The 27272-nt window shown below is 35.4% G+C and overlaps 1 protein-coding gene across 1 annotated transcript in view; it reads left to right on the plus strand.

Annotated features, from left to right (window-relative positions):
- Window positions 1-27272, plus strand: part of LOC123566740 (ankyrin repeat domain-containing protein 36C-like) — a 169638-nt gene that overhangs the window by 113009 nt on the left and 29357 nt on the right. Inside the window, exons 47-61 of the mRNA XM_065526823.1 lie at window positions 1679-1751; window positions 5263-5291; window positions 10942-11014; window positions 12694-12722; window positions 12817-12889; window positions 13668-13696; window positions 13791-13863; window positions 15543-15571; window positions 15666-15738; window positions 16555-16583; window positions 16678-16750; window positions 18413-18441; window positions 18525-18597; window positions 24088-24161; window positions 26831-26969. Coding sequence (XP_065382895.1) covers window positions 1679-1751; window positions 5263-5291; window positions 10942-11014; window positions 12694-12722; window positions 12817-12889; window positions 13668-13696; window positions 13791-13863; window positions 15543-15571; window positions 15666-15738; window positions 16555-16583; window positions 16678-16750; window positions 18413-18441; window positions 18525-18597; window positions 24088-24161; window positions 26831-26969 — 898 coding nt within the window. The remainder of the gene's footprint in view (window positions 1-1678; window positions 1752-5262; window positions 5292-10941; window positions 11015-12693; window positions 12723-12816; window positions 12890-13667; window positions 13697-13790; window positions 13864-15542; window positions 15572-15665; window positions 15739-16554; window positions 16584-16677; window positions 16751-18412; window positions 18442-18524; window positions 18598-24087; window positions 24162-26830; window positions 26970-27272) is intronic.

The following is a 27272-nucleotide window of genomic DNA, read 5'->3' on the forward strand; positions in this document are numbered from 1 at the left end:
GATTCAGCAGGCCTGAAATTCTTCAAATGTTATAAGTTCTCTGGTGACGCCGATGCTGCTGGTCTTGGATATGATCTTTGCAGTAAGATTATAGACTTCCACACACTGAAATTGGGAAGAAGAAACATTGGAGAGCAGATCAAGACGTAAAGGGCTCAGGGGACAGCATACTTTTGCTTTAATTCTACAGCATGTTTTCACCAAGGGTGGAAGGAGAAAGAGGTGAAGTATAGATTTTACAGACATCACACCGTACTGCTAAAGACAGAGGGAAACTTGATCGTAATAACTTGCGGACACTAGAATGACAAGTAACGAGACCACTGATGTAGCAATTAGTTTTCCCAAGGAAGTGGGATTGTGTGGCAGGAAGGAGGGAAAAAAAGAAGTTATTTATGTAATTTTGGGATTTCTGCTGAGGAAACCTGAGTGAAGTCACTTTAGATGCATGTAGCATATTTGCAGAAAGAAGATTTGATTTAGGCAGCTCCTGGAACTACAGGATGCAGGAAAGAATGCTAGAATTGGGATACACCACAATGACTAATTACTCCTCTTTGTTACTATTAGGCATCAGACTTGCATGTTTTGTTGATTTTAGTTACAAAAACGAGATATGCTTCAATATGAATACATTGGCTTCTTTGATCAAAGAGGTAACTCTTGGAAAAAATCGTGATTTAATGAATATTTTTTAGAGAATAGCATGATACTCCCAACAAGACTATTTTAGAAACAAAAATAATGTTGGATTCATCAAGTAACCTTTAAATGGTCATTTTCAATGAATGTTGGCGTGATTTCTGAATGGAAAAGCTTACTGCTATCCAATGCTTGTAGGAGTTTTATTTAGTAGAAGTATGTCAAAATTAATAATTGATTATGCTCTTTATTGAGGTTTATATATTATACTTTGTTGCCATGAGTGGATGAAGAAATGTTCAGAAGGCTAAACTAGAGAATACAAGAAACTTAGGCAAATTATGACACCACACGGGTGTGAGAAATAATGAATATTATTACTCCAATTCTGGAAACATATATCCAAGCTGATCAATTTAGGTCACTTCCATTTAAAAGACGTGAGATGTTCATTCAACTAAAGTGTCATTGTAATTGTGTAAGTTCTCAGTTATCAGGCTAGTTAAAGAGCATGATGAATGTTTGTAGTATAATGGTGTAATAATCCTCCTGCTTTCTTGTCTGAAAGACATGCACGATCATGTACCACCTGCTTTGACATTGTTTCTCAGGTGTGTGAATTGCTGAGGATTTTACATCATGTGTCTCCTCATCAATCGACATATCCATATTGATATAGACACGGTTTTATTTTAGTTTTAGAGATACGACTAATCATACCATGTTTGAAATAGTAAGGGTATATTTCATGAAGCCTGTATTCCTTTTCTTCAGTGTATTTCTAAAGTAGAAAACATCAAATCCTACACTAATACAGGCAGGAGGATACAGCTTAATGCTAACACCTCATGAATGTATGAATAACATTATCTTATGTACATATGAGTGATTATGTGTCCCTTTTGCTTTTTAGTGTCTTCTCAGAAACAACCAGCCTTGAAGGTAATTAAACTCTCATTTATATTTTGAACTAGTAACTGTATAGTCTATGAACTGTACTTTATGTATTGATTATTTTGTTTCAAATTCTCTTCAGGCTACAAGTGACAAGGAAGATTCTGTTTCGAATATAACCACAGAAATAAAGGATGCACAAATATCTGGAACAGGTAATTTTGCAATACGCATCTAATATCAGGTTCAATCAAGACAGAGGAGAACTTCTCTTCCCCAAATAAGTGAGCGTGGGGTTTGTCGAAGGTTCACGTTCTGTTTCAGCACGCCTGAGATTCTTCCTTTGTAATAAGTTCTCGGGTGAGCCTCATGCTGCCGGTCTTTGACGTGATCTGAGTACTAAGATTACAGACTTCCCTACTTTGAAACAGGGAAGAAGAACCATTGGAGAGCAGTTTAACACATAAGAGGCTCAGGAGACAGCATCATTTTCCTTTAATTCTACAGCATGTTTCCATCAAGAGGGGAAGGAGAAAGAGATGAAGTAATAGATATTATAGACATCAGATCGTATTGCTATGAACATAGGCAAAAGTAATCCTAATACCCCAAAAACACTGTAGAATGAGAACTAACAAGATCAATGATGTAGCAATTATTTTGCTCAAGCAAGAGGAATTGTGAGGCAGGAAGTAGGGAAAGAAGAGGTTATTTATGAAATTTTGGGGTTTCCGCCGAGGAAACCTGAGTGAACTCCCTTCAGGTATTTTTGGAATATTTGCATAAAAGAATAGATTTTGGCAGCTCCAGGAACTACTGGAAGCAGGAAATAATGCTACAATTGAGATAAAACACAGTGACTCCTTACTCTTCTTTGTTACTATTAGGCATCAGGGATACATGTTTTGTTGATTTTACTTATAATAATGAGATAAACTGGAATATAAATACATTGGCTTTGTTGTTCAAGGAGCTAACTCTTGGATAAAATAGCTATTCAGTGAGACATCTTTAGAGAATAGTGTGATATTCCCACCAAGACTATTTTAGTAACAAAAATTATGTTGAATTCGAATTAACTCCAAAATGGTCATTTTCAATGAATATTGGAGTGATTTCTCAGTGTAAATTCTATTAGTATTTAATGCTGGTAACAATGTGGCTTTGTAGACGTATGTCAAAATTGGTAATTCATGATCTTTTTATTGAGGCTAATATATTATTTTTTGTTACCGTGAATGTTTGAAGAAACTTTCAGAAGGCTAAACTAGCAGATACAAGACACTTATTCAAATTATTACACCACACGGGAGTGAGAAATAATGAATATTATCTACTAGGTTTCAACAAACATATATCCAAGCTGATCAATTTAGGACACTTCCACTGAAGAGACGTGAAGTATCATTGTAATTGTGTACCTTCCCAGTTATCGGACGAGTTAAAGAGCGTGATGAATGTTTGTAGTATAGTTATATAAATCCTTCTGATTTCCTGCATGAAAGACATGAGGGATCGTGTACCACCTGCTTTGACATTGATTCTCAGGTGTATGAGTTGCTTCACTGATTTAGGTCACATTTGTCCTCATCACTGGGCATATCCACATTGATAATGACACGGTTTTATTTTAGTTTTAGATATATGAAAAATCATACCGTGTTTGCAATTGTAAGGGTATATTTCATGAAGCCTGTGTTCCCTTTTGTCAGTGTATCTCTGTCATGTTCCAGTCCCCAGACACAAAGTAGAAAACATCAAAGCCTACACTAATACAGGCAGGAGGATACAGCTTGATGCTAACACTGTACTCATGTATGGATAACTTTATCATATTTACGTGTGAGTGATTATGTATCCCTTTTGCTTTTCAGTGCCTTCTCAGAAACCACCAGCGTTGAAAGTAATTAAATTTTCATTTATATTTTGAACTAGTAACTGCAGAGTCTATGAAACCTACTTTTTTGGTGATTAATTTGATTCAAATTCCATTCAGGTTACAAGTTACAAGAAAGTTTCTGTTTCGAATACAGCCACAGAAATAAAGGATGGACAAGAATCTGGGACAGGTAATTCTGCAAAACACATTTACTGTCATGTTCAGTCCAGATAGAAAATAACTTCTCTTCCTTGAATAAATCAGCGTGGGGCTCTTCAATGCTGCACATTCTGATTCAGCAGGCCCGAGATTCCTCATATGTAATAAGTTCTCGGGTGACGCCGATGCTGCTGGTCTTGGACATGATCTTCCCAGTAAGATTAAAGACTTCCACACACTGAAATTGGGAAGAAGAAACATTGGAGAGCAGATCATGACGTATGGGGCTCAGGGGACAGCATAATTATGCTTTAATTCTATAGCATGTTTTCACCAAGGGTGGAAGGAGAAAGAGATGAAGTATAGATTTTACAGACATCACACTGTACTGCTAAAGACAGATGGAAACTTGATCGTAATGACTCGTGGACACTAGAACGAGAAGTAATAAGTCCACTGATATAACAATTAATTTTCCCAAGATAGAGGGATTGTGAGGCAGGAAGGAGGGAAAAGAAGAAGTTATTTATGTAATTTTGTGATTTCTGCTGAGGAAACCTGAGTGAACTCACTTCAGATGCATGTAGCATATTTGCAGAAAGAAGATTTGATTTTAGCAGCTTCTGAAACTACAGGATGCAGCAAGGAATGCTAGAATTAGGAAAAACCACAATGACTAATTACTCCTCTTTGTTACTATTAGGCATCAGACTTACATGTTTCGTTGATTTTAGTTTTAAAAATGAGATACGCTTGAATATGAATACATTGGCTTCTTTGATCAAAGAGGTAACTCTTGGATAAAATCGCAATTTAATGAATATTCTTTAGGGAATAGCATGATACTCCTAGCAAGACTATTTTAGAAACAAAAATACTGTTGAATTCATCAACTGACCCTAAAAATGGTCATTTTCAATGAATGTTGGCGTGATTTCTGAATGGAAAAGCTTACTAATATCCAATGCTTGTAGAAGTTTTATTTAGTAGAAGTATGTCAAAATTAATAATTGATTATGTTCTTTATTGAGGTTTACATATTATACTTTGTTGCCATGAGTGGATGAAGAAATGTTTGGAAGGCTAAACTAGAGAATACAAGAAACTTAGGCCAATTAGGACATCACACGGGTGTGAGAAATAATGAATATTATTTACTCCGATTCCGGAAACATATATCCAAGCTGATCAATTTAGGACACTTCCAACTTAAAAGGCGTGAGATGTCCATTCAACTAAAGTGTCATTGTAATTGTGTAAGTTCTCAGTTATCAGGCAAGTTAAAGAGCATGATGAATGTTTGTAGTATAATGGTATAAATCCTTCTGCTTTCTTGCCTGAAAGACATGCAGCATGTACCACCTGCTTTAACATTGGTTCTCAGGTGTATGAATTGCTGCTCTGATTTTACATCATATTTCTCCTCATCACTCAGCATATCCATAATGATATAGACCCGGTTTTATTTTAGTTTTAGACATATGACTAATCATGCCATGTTTGAAATAGTAAGGGTATATTTCGTGAAGCCTGTATTCCTTTTCTTCAGTGTATTTCTAAAGTAGAAAACATCAAATCCTACACTAATACAGGCAGGAGGATACAGCTTGATGCTAACACCTCATGAATGTATGAATAACATTATCTTATGTACATATGAGTGATTGTGTGTCCCTTTTGCTTTTTAGTGTCTTCTCAGAAACAACCAGCCTTGAAGGTAATTAAATTCTCATTTATATTTTGAACTAGTAACTGTATGGTCTATGAACTATGCTTTATGCATTGATTATTTTGTTTCAAATTCCATTCAGGGTACAAGTGACAAGGAAGATTCTGTTTTGAATATAACCACAAAAATAAAGGATGCACAAATATCTGGGACAGGTAATTTTACAATTCGCATATAATGTCAGGTTCAATCAAGATAGAAGAGAACTTCTCTTCCCCAAATAAGTGAGCGTGGGGTTCGTCGAAGGTTCACGTTCTGTTTCAGCACGCCTGAGATTCTTCTTTTGTAATCAGTTCTTGTGTGAGCTTAATGCTGCTGGTCTTTGGCCGTGATCTGAGTACTAAGATTACAGACTTCCCTATTTTGAAATTGGGAAGAAGAACCATTGGAAAGCGGTTTAACACATAACAGGCTCAGGAGACAGCATGATTTTTTTTAATTCTATGGCATGTTTCCATCAAGAGGGGAAGGAGAAAGAGATGAAGTAATAGATATTATAGACATCAGATCGTATTGCTATGAACAGAGGCAAAGTGATCCTAATACCCCTAAAACACTGTAGAATGAGAACTAACAAGACCAATGATGTAGCAATTATTTTGCTCAAGCAAGAGGAATTGTGAGGCAGGAAGTTGGGAAAAGATGAGGTTATTTATGAAAGTTTGAGGTTTCCACCCAGGAAACCTGAGTGAACTCACTTCAGATACATTTGGAATATTTGCATAAAAGAATATTTGATTTTGGCAGCTCCAGGAACTACTGGACGCAGGAAACAGTGCTAGAATTGGGGTAAACCACAGTGACTCGTTATTCCTCTTTGTTACTATTAGGCATCAGAGATACATGTTTTGTTGATTTTACTTATAAAAATGAGATAAACTTGAATATGAATACATTGCTTTCGTTGTTCTAGGAGCTAACTCTTGGATAAAATAGCTACTCAGTGAAACTCCTTTAGAGAATAGTGTGATATTCCCCACAAGACTATTTTAGTAACAAAAATTATGTTGAATTTGAATTAACTCCTAAAATGGTCATTTACAATGAATATTGGAGTGATTTCTGAATGTAAATTTTATTAATATCTAATGCTGGTAACAGTGTAACTTTGTAGACGTATGTCAAAATTGGTAATTCATGATCTTTTTATTGAGGCTAATATATTATTTTTTGTTACCGTGAATGTTTGAAGAGAATTTCAGAAGGCTAAACTAGCAGATACAAGAAAGTTAGCTAAATTATTTCACCACACGGGAGTGAGAAATAATGAAATTATCTACTAGGTTTCAACAAACATATATCCAAGCTGATCAATTTAGGACACTTCCACTGAAGAGATGTGAAGTGTCATTGTAATTGTGTACCTTCCTAGTTATCAGATGAGTTAAAGAGCGTGATGAATGTTTGTAGTATAATTATATAAATCCTTCTGATTTCCTGCATGAAAGACATGAGGGATCGTGTACCACCTGCTTTGACATTGATTCTCAGGTGTATGAGTTGCTTCACTGATTTAGGTCACATTTGTCCTCATCACTCGGCATATCCACATTGATATTGAGATGGTTTTATTTTAGTTTTAGACATATGACAAATCATACCGTGTTTGCAATTGTAAGGGTATATTTCATGAAGTCTATATTCCCTTTTGTCAGTGTATTTCTTTTATGTTCCAGTCCCCAGACACAAAGTAGAAAACATCAAAGCCTACACTAATGCAGGCAGGAGGATATAGCTTGATGTTAACACTGTACACGTGTATACATAACTTTATTATATTTACGTATGAGTGATTATGTATCCCTTTTGCTTTTCAGTGTCTTCTCAGAAACCACCAGCGTTGAAAGTAATTAAATTTTCATTTATATTTTGAACTAGTGACTACAGAGTCTATGAAACCTACTTTTTTGGTGATTAATTTGATTCAAATTCCATTCAGGTTACAAGTGACAAGAAAGTTTCTGTTTCGAATACAGCCACAGAAATAAAGGATGCACAAGAATCTGGGACAGGTAATTCTGCAAAACACATTTACTGTCATGTTCAGTCCAGATAGAAAATAACTTCTCTTCCTTGAATAAATCAGCGTGGGGCTCTTCAATGCTGCACATTCTGATTCAGCAGGCCCGAGATTCTTCATATGTAATAAGTTCTCGGGTGACGCCGATGCAGCTGGTCTTGGACATGATCTTCCCAGTAAGATTAAAGACTTCCACACACTGAAATTGGGAAGAAGAAACATTGGAGAGCATATCACGATATATGGGGCTCAGGGGACTGCATAATTTTGCTTTAATTCTATAGCATGTTTTCACCAAGGGTGGGAGGAGAAAGAGATGAAGTATAGATTTTACAGACATCACACCGTACTGCTAAAGACAGATGGAAACTTGATCGTAATAACTCGCGGACACTAGAACGAGAAGTAACGAGTCCACTGATGTAGCAATTAATTTTCCCAAGATAGAGGGATTGTGAGGCAGGAAGGAGGGAAAAGAAGAAGTTATTTATGTAATTTTGTGATTTCTGCTGAGGAAACCTAAGTGAACTCACTTCAGATGCATGTAGCATATTTGCAGAAAGAAGATTTGATTTTGGCAGCTTCTGAAACTACAGGATGCAGCAAGGAATGCTAGAATTAGGATAAACCACAATGACTAATTACTCCTCTTTGTTACTATTAGGCATCATACTTACCTGTTTCGTTGATTTTAGTTTTAAAAATGGGATACGCTTGAATATGAATACATTGGCTTCTTTGATCAAAGAGGTAACTCTTGAATAAAATCGCAATTTAATGAATATTCTTTAGGGAATAGCATGATACTCCTAGCAAGACTATTTTAGAAACAAAAATACTGTTGAATTCATCAACTGACCCTAAAAATGGTCATTTTCAATGAATGTTGGCGTGATTTCTGAATGGAAAAGCTTACTAATATCCAATGCTTGTAGAAGTTTTATTTAGTAGAAGTATGTCAAAATTAATAATTGATTATGCTCTTTATTGAGGTTTATATATTATACTTTGTTGCCATGAGTGGATGAAGAAATGTTTGGAAGGCTAAACTAGAGAATACAAGAAACTTAGGCCAATTAGGACATCACACGGGTGTGAGAAATAATGAATATTATTTACTCCGATTCCGGAAACACATATCCAAGCTGTTCAATTTAGGACACTTCTAACTTAAAAGGCGTGAGATGTTCATTCAACTAAAGTGTCATTGTAATTGTGTAAGTTCTCAGTTATCAGGCAAGTTAAAGAGCATGATGAATGTTTGTAGTATAATGGTATAAATCCTTCTGCTTTCTTGCCTGAAAGACATGCAGCATGTACCACCTGCTTTAACATTGGTTCTCAGGTGTATGAATTGCTGCTCTGATTTTACATTATATTAATCATTCAGCATATCCATAATGATATGGACCCGGTTTTATTTTAGTTTTAGACGTATGACTAATCATACCATGTTTGAAATAGTAAGGGTATATTTCGTGAAGCCTGTATTCCTTTTCTTCAGTGTATTTCTAAAGTAGAAAACATCAAATCCTACACTAATACAGGCAGGAGGATACAGCTTGATGCTAACACCTCATGAATGTATGAATAACATTATCTTATGTACATATGAGTGATTGTGTGTCCCTTTTGCTTTTTAGTGTCTTCTCAGAAACAACCAGCCTTAAAGGTAATTAAACTCTCATTTATATTTTGAACTAATAACTGTATAGTCTATGAACTATGCTTTATGCATTGATTATTTTGTTTCAAATTCCATTCAGGCTACAAGTGACAAGGAAGATTCTGTTTCGAATATAGCCACAGAAATAAAGGATGCACAAATATCTGGGACAGGTAATTTTACAATTCGCATATAATGTCAGGTTCAATCAAGACAGAAGAGAACTTCTCTTCCTCAAATAAGTGAGCGTGGGGTTCGTCGAAGGTTCACGTTCTGTTTCAGCACGCCTGAGATTCTTCCTAAGTTTTCGGGTGAGCTTAATGCTGCTGGTCTTTGGCCGTGATCTGAGTACTAAGATTATAGACTTCCCTACTTTGAAATTGGGAAGAAGAACCGTTGGAAAGCGGTTTAACACATAACAGGCTCAGGAAACAGCATCATTTTCCTTTAATTCTACAGCATGTTTCCATCAAGAGGGGAAGGAGAAAGAGATGAAGTAATAGATATTATAGACATCAGATCGTATTGCTATGAACAGAGGCAAAGTGATCCTAATACCCCAAAAACACTGTAGAATGAGAACTAACAAGACCAATGATGTAGCAATTATTTTGCTCAAGCAAGAGGAATTGTGAGGCAGGAAGTAGGGAAAAGATGAGGTTGTTTATGAAAGTTTGAGGTTTCCGCCCAGGAAACCTGAGTGAACTCACTTCAGATACATTTGGAATATTTGCATAAAAGAATATTTGATTTTGGCAGCTCCAGGAACTACTGGACGCAGGAAACAGTGCTAGAATTGGGATAAACCACAGTGACTCGTTATTCCTCTTTGTTACTATCAAGCATCAGAGATACATGTTTTGTTGATTTTACTTATAAAAGTGAGATAAACTTGAATATGAATACATTGCTTTCGTTATTCAAGGAGCTAACTCTTGGATAAAATAGCTACTCAGTGAAACTCCTTTAGAGAATAGTGTGATATTCCCCACAAGACTATTTTAGTAACAAAAATTATGTTGAATTCGAATTAACTCCTAAAATGGTCATTTACAATGAATATTGGAGTGATTTCTGAATGTAAATTTTATTAATATCTAATGCTGGTAACAGTGTAACTTTGTAGACGTATGTCAAAATTGGTAATTCATGATCTTTTTATTGAGGCTAATATATTATTTTTTGTTACCGTGAATGTTTGAAGAGAATTTCAGAAGGCTAAACTAGCAGATACAAGAAAGTTAGCCAAATTATTTCACCACACGGGAGTGAGAAATAATGAAATTATCTACTAGGTTTCAACAAACATATATCCAAGCTGATCAATTTAGGACACTTCCACTGAAGAGACGTGAAGTGTCATTGTAATTGTGTACCTTCCTAGTTATCGGACGAGTTAAAGAGCGTGATGAATGTTTGTAGTATAATTATATAAATCCTTCTGATTTCCTGCATGAAAGACATGCGGGATCGTGTACCCCCTGCTTTGACATTGATTCTCAGGTGTATGAGTTGCTTCACTGATTTAGGTCACATTTGTCCTCATCACTCGGCATATCCACATTGATATTGACACGGTTTTATTTTAGTTTTAGACATATGACAAATCATACCGTGTTTGCAATTGTAAGGGTATATTTCATGAAGCCTGTGTTCCCTTTTGTCAGTGTATTTCTTTTATGTTCCAGTCCCCAGACACAAAGTAGAAAACATCAAAGCCTACACTAATACAGGCAGGAGGATACAGCTTGGTGCTAACACTGTATGCGTGTGTGGATAACTTTATTATATTTACGTGTGAGTGATTATGTGTCCCTTTTGCTTTTCAGTGTCTTCTCAGAAACCACCAGCCTTGAAGGTAATTAAATTTTCATTTATATTTTGAACTAGTAACTGTAGAGTCTATGAAATATACATTATTTATTGATTATTTTGATTCAAATTCCATTCAGGCTACAAGTGACAAGAAAGATTCTGTTTCGAATATAGCCACAGAAATAATGGATGGACAAAAATCTGGTACAGGTAATTTTACAGAACACATTTAGTGTCATGTTCAGTCCAAATGTAGAAGAACTTCTCTTCCCTGAATACATAGCGGGGGACTTGTTGAAGATGTACATTCTGAATCAGCAGGCCTGAGATTCCTCAGTTGTAATAAGTTCTTGGGTGATGCTGATGCTACTGGTCTTAGACATGATCTTCACAATAAGATTATAGACTTACCCACATTGAAATTGGGAAGAAGATACCTTGAAGAGCAGGTCAAGACATAAGGGGCTTAGGGGACAGAATAATTTTGCCTTAATTCTACAGCATGTTTTTACCAAAGGTAGAAGGAGAAAGAGATGAAGTATAGATTTTACATTCACATCCTATTGCTGAAAACAGACAGTAAAGTAATCGTAATAACTCGTACACAGTGTAGAACAAGAACTAATGAGTCCACTGATATAGCAATTAGTTTTCTCAAGGAAGAGGGATTGTGAGGCAGGAAGGAGGGAAAAGAAGGAGTTATTTATGTAATTTTGGGTTTTCTGCTGAGGAAACCTGAATGAACTCACTTCAGAGGCATTTGGCATATTTGCATAAAGAAAATTTGATTTTGGAAACACCAGAAACTACAGGATGCAGGAAAGAATGCTAGAATTGGTGCAAACCACATTGACTAATTACTGCTCTTTGTTACTATTAGGCATGAGACTTACATGTTTTCTTGATTTTAGTTGTAAAAATTGGATAAAGTTGAACGTGAATACATTTGCATCTTTGATCAAAGAGCAAAGTCTTGGATAAAATCGCTATTTAATGAATATTCTTTAGAGAATAGCATGATACTCCTAACAAGACTGTTTTAGAAACAGAAGTAATGTGGAATTGATAAACTGACTACTTGGTCATTTTCAATGAATATTGGTGTGATTTCGGAATGGAAAAACTTATTAATATCCAGTGCTTGTAGCAGTTTTATTTAGTAGAAGTATGTCAAAATTAATATAATTGAGGATGCTTTTAATTGAGGTTTATGTATTATACTTTGTTGCCATGAGTGGATGAAGAAATGTTCGAAAGGCTAAACTAGAGAATACAAGAAACTTAGGCAAATTATTGAATCACATGGGTTTAAGAAATAATGAATATTATTTACTCGAATTCAGGAAACATATATCCATGCTGATCAACTTAGGACACTTCCACTTATGAGATGTGAAGTGTATGTTCAACTGAAATGTCATTGTAATTGTGTACCTTCTCAGTTATCAGGCAAGTTAAAGAACGTGATGAATGTTTGTAGTATAATAGTGTAAATCCTTCTGATGTATTGCATGAAAAACATGTGGGATCATGTACCACCTGCTTTGACATTGATTCTCAGGTGTATGAATTGCTGCTCTGATTTTAGATCACATTTGTCCTCATCACTCGCCATATCCACATTGATATTAACATTGTTTTATTTTAGTTTTAGACATAGAACAAATCATACCAAGTTTGCAGTTGTAAGGGTATATTTTGTGAAGCTTGTATTCCTTTTTTTTCAATCTACTTCTGTCGTGTTCCAGTCTCCATACACAAAGTAGAAAACATCAAAGCCTACACTAATACAGGCAGGAGGATACAGCTTGATGCTAACACTTCATGAGTGTATGAATAATATTATCATATGTACATGTGAGTGATTATGTATCCCTTTTGCTTTTCAGTGTCTTCCCAGAAACAACCACCCTTGAAGGTAATTAAACTGTCTTTTATACTTTAAACTATTAACTGTATAGTTTATGAAATATACTTTTTTAATTGATTATTTTGTTTCAAATTCCATTCAGGCTGCAAGTGACAAGAAAGATTCTATTTCGAATATAGCCACAGAAATAAAGGATGGACAAGAATCTGCGACAGGTAATTTTGCAAAACACATTTAATGTCATGTTCAGTCCAGATAGAAAATAACTTCTCTTCCCCCGAATAAATCAGCGGGGGACTCATCGATGCTGCACATTCTGATTCAGCAGGCCTGAGATTCCTCATATGTAATAAGTTCTCGGGTGACACTGATGCTGCTGGTCTTGGACATGATCTTTGCAGTAAGATTATATATTTCCCCATGTTGAAATTGGGAAGAAGAAATATGGAGAGCAGGTCAAGACATAAGGGGCTCAGGGGACGGCATAATTTTGTTTTAATTCTACAGCATGTTTTCACTAAGGGTGGAAGGAGAAAGAGATGAAGTATAGATTTTACAGTAAGAGCATGATGAATGTTTGCAGTACAATGGTCTACATCATTCAGGTATCTTGCATGAAAGACATGCGGGTGCATGTACCACCTCCTTTGACATTGGTTCCCAGGTGATTGAGTTGCTTCTCTGATTTTAGACCACATTTGTCCTCATTACTTGACATATCCTTATTGAAATTGACACTGTTTTATTTTAGTTTTAGTCATATGACAGATCGTAATATGTTTGAAATGATTAGTGTATATTTCGTGAAACCTGTATTCTTGTTTTCTTCAGTGTATTTCTGTCATGTTCCTGTCCCAAGATACAAAATATAAAACATCAAAGGCTTCACTAAGACGGGCAGGAAGATGCAGCTTGATGCTAACACTGCATGAATGTTTGAATAACTTTATCATATGTACATATGACTGATTATATATCCCTTTTGCTTTTCAGTGTCTTCTCAGAAACAACCGGCCTGGAAGGTGATTAAAATCTCGTTTGCATTTTGAACTATTAACTGTATAGTCTATGAAATATACTCTATGTATTGATTATTTTGTTTCAAATCCCATTCAGGCTACAAGTGACAAGAAAGATTCTGTTTCAAATATAACGACAGAAATAAAGGATGGACAAATATCTGGGACAGGTAATTTTACAATACACATTTAATGTGATATTCAATCAAGAGAGAAGAGAAATTCACTTCCCCAAATAAATCAGTGGGGAGTTCATCAAAGCTGCACGTTCTGATTCAGCACACTGGAGAGTCTTCATTTCAATAAGTACTCAGGTGACCCTGATGCTGCTGGTCCTTGGCCATGATCTGAGTAGTAAGATTATAGACTGCCCTACATTGAAATTGGGAAGAAGAACCATTGGAGAGCAGTTCAACACATAAGGGGTTCAGGGGACAGAATAATTTTGCTTTAATTCTACAGCATGCTTTCCATCAAGAGGGGAAGGAGAAAGAGATGAAGTAACAGATATTATAGGCATCAGATCGTATTGCTATAAACAGAGGGAAAAGTGATCCTTATACCCCATAAACACTGTAGAATGAGAACTAACCAGACCACTGATGTAGCAATTATTTTCCTCAAGGAAGAGGGATTGTGAGGGTGGAAGGAGGGAAAATAAGAAGTTATTTATGTAATTTTGGATTTTCTGCTGAGGAAACCTGTGTGAACTCACTACAGATGCATTTTCAGTATTTGTATTAAAGAAGATTTGATTTTCGCTGCTGCAGGAACTACTGGAGCGGGAAACAATGCTAGAATTGGGATAAATCACAGTGACTCCTTACTCTTCTTTGTTACTATTCGGCATCAGAGATACACGTTTTGTTGATTTTAGTTATAAAAAATGAGATAAACTTGAATATGAATACATTGCCTTCCTTGTTCAAGGAGCTAACTCTTGGATAAAATAGCTATTTAATGAAACCTCTTTACAGAATACCATGATACTCTCAAGAAGACTATTTTAGAAGCAAAAATTATGTTGAAATCTAATTAACTCCTAAAATGGTCATTTTCAATGAATATTAGAGTGATTCCTAATGTAAAATTTACTAATATCTAATGCTTGTCACAGTTTTACTTTGTAGAAGTATGTCAAGATTGATAATTGATGATATTTTTATTGAGGCTAATATATTATCCTTTGTTGCCATGAGTGGATGAAGAAACTTTTGGAAGTCTCAACTAGCGAATACAAGAAATTTAGTCAAATTATTACACCTCACGAGTGTGAGAAATAATGAATATTACGTACTAGATTTTAGCAAACATATATCCAAGCTGATCAATGTAGGACACTTCCACTGAAGAGACGTGAAGTGTACATTGAACTGAAGTGTCATTGTAATTGTGTATCATCTCAGTTATTGGGCAAGTTAAAGAGCATGATGAATGTTTGTAGTATAATTATGTAAATCTTTCTGGTTTCTTGCATGAAAGACATGCGGGATCATGTACTACCTGCTTTGACATTGATTCTCAGGTCTATGAGTTGCTCCACTGATTTTAGATCACATTTGTGCTCATCACTCGGCATATCTGTATTGATATTGACACGGTTTTATTTTAATTTTAGACATACGACTAATCATACCATGTTTGAAATTGTAAGGGTATATTTCGTGAAGCCTGTATTCCTTTTGAAGTGTATTTCTGTCATGTTCCAATCCCCAGACACAAAGGAGAAAACATCAAAGCCTACACTAATGCAGGCAGGAAGATACGGCTTGATGCTAACACTGCATTATGTATGGATAACTTTATCATATGTACATATGAGTGATTATGTATCTCTTTTGCTTTTCAGTGTCTTCTCAGAAAAAAAAAGCCTTGAAGGTGATTAAAATCTCATTTATATTTTGAACTAGTAAATGTATAGTCTATGAAACATACTTTATTTATTGATTATTTTGTTTCAAATTCCATTCAGGCGACAAGTGACAAGGAAGATTCTGTTTCGAATACAGCCACAGAAATAAAGGATGGACAACAATCTGGGACAGGTAATTTTGCAAAACACATTTAATGTGTTCAGTCAAGACAGAAAAGAACTTCTCTTCCCCAAATAAATCAGCGAGGGATTCGTTGATGCTGCACATTCCGATTCAGCAGGCCTGAGATTCTTCATTTGTAGTAAGTTCTCGGGTGATGCTGATGCTGCTGGTCTTGGACATGATCTTCCCAGCCTAAACTAGAGGAAACAACAAATGTAGGCACATTATTACACGACATGGGTTTGAGAAATAAAGAATATTATATACTAGGATTTTCCAAACCTATATCCAAGCTGATGAAGCTGGGACACTTCCACTGAGGACTTGTGAAGTGTACATTCTACAGAAGTGTCATTGTCATCGTGTACCTGCTCAATTATCAGGCAAGTTAAAGATCATGATGAATATTAGTAGTATAATGGTATAAATCCTTCTGATGTCTTGCATGAGAAACATGCAATAGTATTTACTACCTTCTTTGACATTGATTCATGGGTGTATGAGTTGCTCCTCTGATTTTAGATCACATTTCTTTTCATCATTCGGGATATCCACATTGATGTCAACACTTTTTATTTCAGTAATACACACATGACCCATTAATGTCTCTTTGTAATTTGTGACTGTATATTTTCTGGAAGCCTGTATTTCCATTTTCTTCAGTGTATTTCCTCATGTTCCTGTCCCAAAGACACAAACTATAAAACATCAAATCCTATGCTAGTACAGGCAGGAGGATACAGCTTGATGCTAACACTGCATGAATGTACGGATAACTTTATCATATTTACATATGATGGATTATATATTTCTTTTGCTTTTCAGCGTCTCCTCAGAAACAGTCGGCCTGGAAGGTAGTTACTCTTTCATTTATATTTTGAATTACTAATTGTTTAGTCTATGAAACGTATATTATGTATTGACTATTTTGCTTCTTATTCCATTCAGGTTATATTTAAAAAGAAAGTTCCTGTTTTGAATACTGCCACAAGAATAATGGCTGGTCGGAAATCTGGAACAGGTAATTTGGCAATACACATTTAATGTCATGTGCACTCAAGATAGAAGAGAACGTCCCACCCCTGAATAAATCAGCGGGGGAATCATTGAAAATGCACTTTCTGATTCAGCAGGCCTGAGATTGTGCATTTCTAGTAAGTTCTCAGGTGATTTTGATGCTGCTGTTCCTCGGCCATGGTCTTAGTAACAAGGTTATAGACTTCCCTACATTGAAATCATGTAGAAGAACCGTTGGAAAACAGTCCAAAACATAAGAGGATCAGGGTATAGCATAATTTTGCTGTTATTTCAGAGCATGTTTCTAAGGAGAGGAGAAGGAGAAAGAGAAGAAGTAATAGAAGTTATAGATGTCAGATGGTTCTGCTACAACCAGAGGGAAGAAGTTGTCATAATAACCCATAAACACTGGAGAATGAGAAGCAAAGTGACCACTGATGTAGTAATTATTTTCATCAAGAAAGAGGGATTGCAAGGCAAGAAAGAGGGAAAGGAAGAAGTTAGTTAGGTAATTTTGGGGTTTCTGCTGAGGAAACCTGAGCGAGCTCACTTCAAATACATTTGGAATATTTACATACGAGAAGATCTGACTTCTGGCTGCTCCAATGTCTACTGGAATCAGGAAGGAGTGCTAGAATTGGGATAAACCTCAGTGTCTCATTATTCCTGTTTATCAGATATCAGAGATATATTTTTATTAGTCATTCGAATGAGTTAAAATTTAATATGAATACATTAGCTTTTTTCCAAAGTGCTGGGTTTTTTTTTGTTAAAATAACTATTGAGTGAAAATTCTTTATAATAAAGTGATATTCCAGAGCAGACTAATTTTAGAGACAAAAATAATGTTGACTGCATTAATTGAATCCTAAAATGGTTATTTGCACTGTATATTGGCCTGATTTCAAAATGTATAAGTTCATTAATATCTAATGCCTGGAGCAATTTCATTTTGTATAAGTATGTATAATTTATTATAGTTTTTGATGGGTTTTATATATTATACCTTCTTGCCATTAGTGGATGAAGAAATTTTCTGAAGGCTAAACTAGAGGATACAAGAAATATAGGCAGATTATTACACCACATGGGTGTGATAAATAATGAATATTATCTACTAAGGTTCATCAAACATATATCCAAACTGATGAATTCATGACACTTCCACTGAAGAGGTGTGAAGTGTACATTCAAGTTAAGTGTCATTGTAATTGTGGGCCTTCTCAATTATTGGGCAAGTTAAAGAACATGATGAATATTTTTGTTATAATTGTATAAATCCTTCTGATGTCTTGCATGAAAGTCATGCAGTCACAGTTAGCACCAACTTTTACATATATTTCTAGGGTTACGAGTTGCTCCTCTGATTTTAGATCACATTTCTCCTTGTTAGTCAGCATATCCACATTAATCCTCATTTTTTAGTAATAGATGTGGTGCATAATTTCATTTTTAACTTGTAACGGTATGTTTTTTGAAGCCTGTATTCCTAATTTCTTTAGTGCATTTCTGTCATGTTACTATCTCAAAGAAACAAACTAGAAAAACATGAAACCCTACACTAATACAGGCAAGAGTATTGAGTTTGATGCTAACACTCCATGAATGTATGGTTGGCCTTACCACATTTACATATGATTGATTATATACTTTTTTTGCTTGTTAGAGTATCCTGAGAATCTGCCCACCTTGAAGGTAATTGCTCTTACATTTGTATTAACTGTATATCCTATACAATATACATCATGTGCTAATCATTTTGTTTTAAAACCATTCAGGCTACAATTGAAAATAAAGATTCTGTTCTGAATACAGCCACCAAAATGAAGGGTGTACAAACATCCACACCAGGTAAACTTTGTAATGCAGATTTAACTGTGGAAAGATGTACATTAATCTATTTGTAATGCTCATAGTCTTTCTATTCTCAATTATTTCACTTTTTTATATTATTTCAGGATTTCATCTAAATAATGCAGCCGTTATCATTTTTATTTAGGTTTTCAAAAATGAGATTTGCATACATAAGGAAAATACATTTTTTAAAAATATAAGGTTTTTTGTTGTTGTTGTTGTTGTTAGACAGAGCTTTGTTCTTTTTTTTAAAAAATTTATTTATTATTATTATACTTTAAGTTGTAGGGTACATGTGCATAACGTGCAGGTTTGTTACATATGTATACTTGTGCCATGTTGGTGTGCTGCACCCATCAACTAGTCATTTACATCAGGTATAACTCCCAATGCAATCCCTCCCCCCTCCCCCCTCCCCATGATAGGCCCCGGTGTGTGATGTTCCCCTTCCTGAGTCCAAGTGATCTCATTGTTCAGTTCCCACCTATGAGTGAGAACATGCGGTGTTTGGTTTTCTCTTCTTGTGATAGTTTGCTAAGAATGATGGTTTCCAGCTGCATCCATGTCCCTACAAAGGACACAAACTCATCACGCTACCTGACTTCAAACTATACTACAAGGCTACAGTAACCAAAACAGCATGGTACTGGTACCAAAACAGAGATATAGACCAATGGAACAGAACAGAGTCCTCAGAAATAATACCACACATCTACAGCCATCTGATCTTTGACAAACCTGAGAGAAACAAGAAATGGGGAAAGGATTCCCTATTTAATAAATGGTGCTGGGAAAATTGGCTAGCCATAAGTAGAAAGCTGAAACTGGATCCTTTCCTTACTCCTTATACAAAAATTAATTCAAGGTGGATTAGAGACTTAAATGTTACACCTAATACCATAAAAATCCTAGAGGAAAACCTAGGTAGTACCATTCAGGACATAGGCATGGGCAAAGACTTCATGTCTAAAACACCAAAAGCAACGGCAGAGCTTTGTTCTTATTGCCCAGGCTGGAATGCAATGGCTCAATCTCAGCTCACTGCAACCTCCGCCTTCCTGGTTCAAGTGATTCTCCTGCCTCAGGCTCCCAAGTAGCTGGGATTACAGGCATGCACCACCATGCCTGGCTAATTTTGTATTTTTAGTAGAGACAGGGTTTCTCCATGTTGGTCAGGCCAGTCTTGAACTCCTGACCTCAGGTGATTCTCCCACCTCACCCTCCCATAGTGCTGGGATTACAGGCATGAGCCACTGGGGCCTGGCCTTAAAATACAAGATTTTATTCAGATGTTTCTACTTTTACATTTTGATACTCTGAAGTTTCCAATTTGGAATTTCAATGTTTTTTAGCTATTTAAAGAGATCTATTTTGGTACTCTAAAATATTTGTTTTGCTTTAAAAGTCAGTTCAAATTATGGCTTTTATCTAATGAAATGTTTTGTCTGATAACATATTTGGTTTGTTTTAACTTTTATTGGTTCTGGTCAATTTTATTACACTTATTATATTAAACCAATCAGATGTTCTGATTAGTACACTGTGTGTTTGTATGTGTGTTACTTTATTTTTTTGTTGTTTTTAATTTTAATGAGTAAATCGTAGATGTTTATGTTTATGGAGTAAATGAGATATTTTGATACAGGCATACAATATGTAATAATGACATCATGGTTAATGGTTTATCCATCACCTCAAGCATTAACCATTTCTTTATGGTTTTAATTTGTACTTCCTCAGTACCGCTAAAATGTACAACTAGTTATTGCTGACTGTAGTCATGTTTTTGTTTTATAAAATGCTAGATTTTATTCATTGTGTCTAACTATAGTTTGTACTTATTAAGCATTCTAATTTCCTACCGCACCCACACCCTTCCTAGACTGCAGTAATGGTGATTTTTCTCTTCATCTCCATGAGCTCTATTTTTTAAATTTCTCACACCCACAAAGGAGTGACAACATGTGAAGCCTTTTTTTTTTTTTGTATTATACTTTAAGTTCTAGGGTACATGTGCACAACGTGCAGTTTTCTTACATATGTATACTTGTGCCATGTTGGTGTGCTGCACCCATCAACTCGTCAGCATCCATCAACTTGTCATTTACATCAAGTATAACTCCCAATGCCATCCCTACCCCCTCCCCCTCCCCATAATAGGCCCCGTTGTGTGATGTTCCCCTTCCAGAGTCCAAGTGATCTCATTGTTCAATTCCCACCTATGAGTGAGAACATGCAGTGTTTGGTTTTCTGTTCTTGCGATAGTTTGCTGAGAATGATGGTTTCCAGCTGCATCCATGTCCCTACAAAGGACACAAACTCATCCTTTTTTATAGCTGCATAGTATTCCATGGTGTATATGTGCCACATTTTCTTAATCCAGTCTGTCACTGATGGACATTTGGGTTGATTCCAAGTCTTTGCTATTGTGAATAGTGCCACAGTAAACATACGTGTGCATGTGTCTTTATAGCAGCATGATTTATAATCCTTTGGGTATATACCCAGTAATGGGATGGCCGGGTCATATGGTACTTCTAGTTCTAGATCCTTGAGGAATCGCCATACTGTTTTCCACAATGATTGAACCAGTTTACAATCCCACCAACAGTGTAAAAGTGTTCCTATTTCTCCACATCCTCTCCAGCACCTGTTGTTTCCTGACTTTTTAATGATTGCCATTCTAACTGGTGTGAAATGGTATCTCATTGTGGTTTTGATTTGCATTTCTCTGATGGCCAGTGATGATGAGCATTTTTTCATGTGCCTGTTAGCTGTATGCATGTCTTCTTTTGAGAAATGTCTATTCATATCCTTTGTGACTGGATTATTTTACTTGATATAATGTCCTCTGGGTCCATCCATGTCATTGCGAATGAGAGGATCTTATTCTTTCATATGACTGAGCAGTATATATATCACATTTTTAAAACCCATTTGTCTGTTGATGTACATTTAGGTTGATTCCAAATTATGGCTATTGTGAAAAGTGCTGCAATAAACATGTCAGGTCAGATTTCTCTTTTATAATACTGATTTTCTTGCTTTTGAGTGGTTACTTAGCAATGGGATTGCTAGATCATGTAGGTAGTTGTATTTTTAATTTTTTGTGGACTCTATACTGTTCTCCATAGTGACTGTACTAATTCACAATGCCACCAATGGTGTACGAGGGTTCCCCTTTCTCTACATCTTCACCAGCATTTCTTAATGCCTTCCATTTGGATAAAAGCCTTTTTAACTGAGGTGAGAAGATACCTCATTGTGGTTTTGATTTGCATTTCTGTGATGACCAGTGATGTTGAGCACCTTTCCATATACCTGTTTGCCATCTGATAGCAGTTTGTAACATAACAGTGTCATTTTGCTATTATTTCTGAGTATGTTTCTAGCCAGAGGGGAAGGAACAAAAATTTAGGAAATAGAAATTATACATATAAGATACTACTGCTAAATAAAGAGGAAAGAAGTGGTGGGAATAATTTGTGAGCGTTACATAGAAGTGTTGATGATAGTTAATCAAATGAAATTTATTTGAACTAAGGAAGTTTGACTGATTTTACTAAGAACCCTATTTTAAAATAAGATCACGGTTCCATGAATGTGCCTTAGAGATTAGCATGGTATATCAAATCAAACCAATTTGAGAAACAAAAAGTTATAGCATTTATTCTTTGAATAACAAAACCAATATATTCAGTGAACATTGCACTGATTTTGAAGTACAAAAAGTTCTTAATGTCTGTGGAAATTTTTCATTTTTGACAATTATTTTTCACATTGAAAGCTTATATACTTTCTTGTTGTTTTGGAATTTTTTTTTTTTTTTTTTTTGAGATGGAGTCTTGCTCTGTCTCCCAGCCTGGAGTACAATGTTACAATCTCAGCTCACTGCAACCTCCACCTTCCAGGTTCAAGTGATTCTCCTGCCTCAGCCTCCTGAGTAGTTGGGATTACAGGCACATGACACCATGCCCAGCTAATTTTTGTATTTTTAGTAGAGATGGGGTTTCACCATGTTAGGCTGGTCTCGAACTCCTGACCTTGTGATCCACCCACTTCAGCCTCCTAAAGTGCTGGGATTACAGGTGTGAGCCACCTCACCCAGCCTATACGCTATTGTTGATGTAGTTTATATATCTTCTTGTATGAGTGGATTCAGAAACTTCTTGACAGGGCCAAACTGCAGGATACAAGCAATGCAGACATAGCAGTAGCCCACCTATGAATGAAAAAAAAATGAATAGTTTTATTAATTTTTATTCTACAACTGTCTATCTAAGCTAATTAATTTCAAACAGTTTCTCTGATGAGAAATAAATTGTATATTTATTGGAAGTGTCCTCACAACTTTGTACTCCCTAAATAATAGGAAAAATAGTTGAACATGATAAATGCTTGTAGTATAATGGTATAATTGAATCTGATGTATTGCATTAAAGATAGGCCACAGCATCCTCCCATCAGCTTTGACACTTACTCTCTCAGGCTCATGATGTGCTATTCTTTATAAGGATCATTTTTCTCGTTATCAGTCAACATGTTTACATTGGAATAGATACACTCTTCTATTGAGACATGATCTCGCTTTTGAAACCTTAACTACATATTTTATAAAACCTGTATTAAATAAAACCGTTTATCTGAGGAAAGATGGCCAGAGTCAAGGAAGACTTCACGTAGCTAAGTCTTAAATTGTGAAAGAAATGTGTCAGAATAGTTGAGGAGAATACTTTAGATATAAAGAAGAGACTGCACGTTGATAAAAGTGTAAACAGTAGCAGTCATTTTGGAAATGATTAATAATGAACAACAGACTCAATGTGCTGTTATAAGGTACTATTGTGAAGTAAAGAACAGTGTGCTATTACTTCATCTGTTTCTATTGGATTTTTACATTTTGTTTTATTTCTGATGGTTTTGTTTATTGATGTTGGGTGGATAAATTTGTGAGTGAATCTTTGACCATGTTTGCATGGCTTGAACCTGGTGACATACGTGCCTCCCCAAGTAGTTTGCTGAAGTTTTGGAGGATTAAAAGCATTTCTTAAAGAAGTAAATATTATACTAAAGATTAAGCTTCGTTTAAACACTTTTATTTTCTGGTTTTAGAAAGACTATGGTTTTTTTTTTTTTTTAGACGGAGTCTGGCTCTGCCCCACCAGGCTGGAGGTGCGGTGGCGAAATCTCGGCTCACTGCAAGCTCCGCCTCCCGGGTTCAGCCATTCTCCTGCCTCAGCCTCCCGAGCAGCTGGGACTCCAGGCACCCGCCAGCACACCCGCCTAATTTTTCGTATTTTTAGTAGAGACGGGGTTTCACCTTTTTAGCCAGGATAGTCTCGATATCCTGACCTCGTGATCCGCCCGCCTCAGCCTCCCAAAGTGTTGGGATTACAGGCATGAGCCACCGCGCCCGGCCGACTGTGGCTTTTATCTAACTGTTCTGTGTAGCTCGTTTTAACTAAATATCTATTTTTTTTTTTTTAGCAGAACAAGACTTAGAAATGGCATCAGAGGGAGAGCAAAAGAGGCTTGAAGACTATGAAAATAACCAGCCACGGGTATGTAAAAATTTAAAATCAAATTTCTGGTTTAATCTTGTTTTCCTTGCTTTGGTAATACAGCATATTTGAAATGAATTTACCTTTGGATTAGCCTTTTAGTATCAGTTGATTGTAATTTAATATTTCATTTTAAAAACATTTAACTAGTTTTAAAACTTAGTGTTGGAATCGATAGTAATGTATATCTAATCTTTACTCTTGGAATTGAGTTAAAAAGTTCCTGATATTGTTTGCACTTCTATTTTTATAGCTTCCTATTATATTAAAGAAGGTAACATCAAATATTGAATTACAATTTTAAGCAATAGAAATTATAAACAATTTAACAGTGACGATCACTGTATTGGATTCAGATTAAAGGAGTAATTATTGCTAGTGGTTCAAACTTTGCAGTTTTTTTTATTGCCAGTCACTAATACCAAAGTTAAGAATTAATTTTCCCTTTGGATCTCTGACTTCAGTTTCTATATTCAGGGAGAGAATGGGTCATAAAATCAACCCAACTGGCTATCAAGAGAATTATACCTTGCAGAATGGCACCTTTGGTATTAGGGTACAAACAATAACTGCCTAATGTATTTCAATATAGAAAATCTGTAAATATTATTAAATTTATTAAATCCACTGTCATTAGTAGACCTTAGAACTTAAGCCTATAATCTATATAAGTATATAACACTGTCAATCATATTACAATATATAATTTGCATTAAAATGTACGAATTTGCTTTTCTTACTGACTGGTGTTGATTTTGGCTCCTAATAATTTAAAGTTTGCCTGATCACTAGTTAGTAATCTTTGGAAAAAGCACTCGAGTGTACACTGTAGGTATAGTGATAAAATCTTTTAAAGTGATGGTGCCTTTATAGTACCACAAGTCATCTCCTAATTCATTTTTGGGAAATTTAACACATAATGAATTAGTCAAGTTTAGTCCAAACAAACAGTGACAAATTAAAGTTTCATGGTTTATGTTTTTGCACCTCTTTTAGGCTAACGCAAATTATTTTTCACTTCTTAGTTACAATCCAGTGATTTGGGAGTAGGTAAACATAGATTAAAAAGATTAATATTAAACTTTAATTATTTTTTAATTTTTCTCTTTTTACACTTGATTATTTAAAGTTATTTTTAAAACATGTACTCTGACAGAAAAGACATCTGAGAAACAAAACTAGCAAATTTATCTTCCACTTTTGCATGTGCAAAAATTGTCTCAACAACTAGTTGAAAAAGTATTGTGATAGAAATGACCTCTTTATATATGCAGGACTTACTTGTGTGCAAAAGTATGAGAAAATGTGGATCAAACAAGACAAATTAGGGTAAAGAAAACTTTAAAATTCATCACAAATAAAGCAGAGTTTCGGTGAAATTTGTGAAAATTACAAAACTGCTTGTATTGAGGAAGAGCAACTACCTAATAACTCCACAGGAAGAACAAACTTAAGTAAATACCCTCTAATTTGACAAATGATTCACCTGATTGTCAGGAAAGTGATGCATCTGGCATGTCTGTCTCTGTAGTAGTCCAGATATTTCCTGAACAAAAATAACCCGGTCTCAAAAATGCCTTTCTATCTCATTCATACTCTGGGTCCCCAGAATATGCTTGCCAGTCACCCCAGCTTTATTTAAGTGGAAATAAAGTATAGACTGTGAAAATGACAACAAACCAGATACTGAACATGGTTTTAACCCAAACAAGGAAAAATTTTATAATGATACAGAAAGTACGAAGGCAAGAAACCCAGAAGTAGTTATGGTTGAAATAAAGGAAGACAAATAGGTTGTTAGGCAAATGATCGAAAAAAAAAAAAAAAAAATCCCAAAATACCACTAATTGGAAAGTAAACATCGGACATATGCCTCAATTTAGTGATTCAAAAAGCCTTTTAGATATGTGACTTACTTGCTCCAAAGAAATGAAGCCTGTGATTTAAGAAAAAAAAAAAGATCATGGTGTTTCTGTTATTACAAACACAACAGTACAAAACCAATATAGAATGTGTTCCAGAAGCCGTTATATGACAACTGTAGTGCAAGTAAGTATGAAAGCATAAAACTTGAATTAGAAAATGTGCATTATTCTCCACCACATGGTGACAGAACATCAGCCGTATGTCTAAAAGTGGAATTAAGTGATATATGCAAAGATTTAAGAATGAGGTAAGCATATTACAAGTAAAGTAGAGCTCCTGGCTTTGAGGAAAGTTCAACTTCAAAAAGACTTAGAGGGTCACTTGCTGCTACTCTGGTTTTTCTCTTCACCAATTATTTGATCCATTTGAATTTTTTACTTATGAAAATCTCTTGTGTAAAATGGGATTATCTAAATACATAATTGTATGTAGAAACAGATTGTTTTTGCAATTAAGATAATTCAACCTCAGGAAGACATTTTCTTAATCTTTGTTCCTTAATTAACCCAAGTCTCTCTGTCAGTTTTCTGAATGGCATAGGAACTGGGAAACTAATTTTTCTGTAGACCATGTGACCTGCTGAACTAGAGTCAACATAAAGGAAATTGCTTTTAAAAAAAAGTACAGAACAAGCACCTGTGTTTGTGCTCATATAAACAGATGGGTAATTCCCACTTCTGTACATTTAGTATATGCTATAAATATTCTGGGGACATTTTGAAACAGTGTTGTTTATTTTCTAGGTGAAAAACCAAATACATTCTAGGGATGACTTTGATGACATAATTCAGTCATCTCAAATAGCCTCAGAGGATGACTCGCTTTGCTCCAATTGTAAGAAAGTTATATTACTCATTGATCAACATGAAATGAAGTGTAAAGGTAGGACCAATACATAAATATAAGGCTTTTTTAATCCTATAGCAATGTATGCACACATTGCTTACCACTGTACTGTACAGTACTGATATGTCACAAGAATGTTCATCTCAGAAATATGCCTTATGTCAACATAGAATGAAAACTACTGTGTCTTGTACCCTTTCAGTCAAAGAGCTATGATCATTTCCTCACTGTACTTTTCTCAGTGTGAATGGCAGGCCCAATGTGTTTGTTTACTCTGCTTCTCTTCTATGCCATTACCCATTTACTCATGGTCAAGTTACCATTTCCTCCCACCTGAAA

The sequence above is a fragment of the Macaca fascicularis genome, chromosome 13 (assembly GCF_037993035.2).
Source record: "Macaca fascicularis isolate 582-1 chromosome 13, T2T-MFA8v1.1".
NCBI lineage: Eukaryota > Metazoa > Chordata > Mammalia > Primates > Cercopithecidae > Macaca > Macaca fascicularis.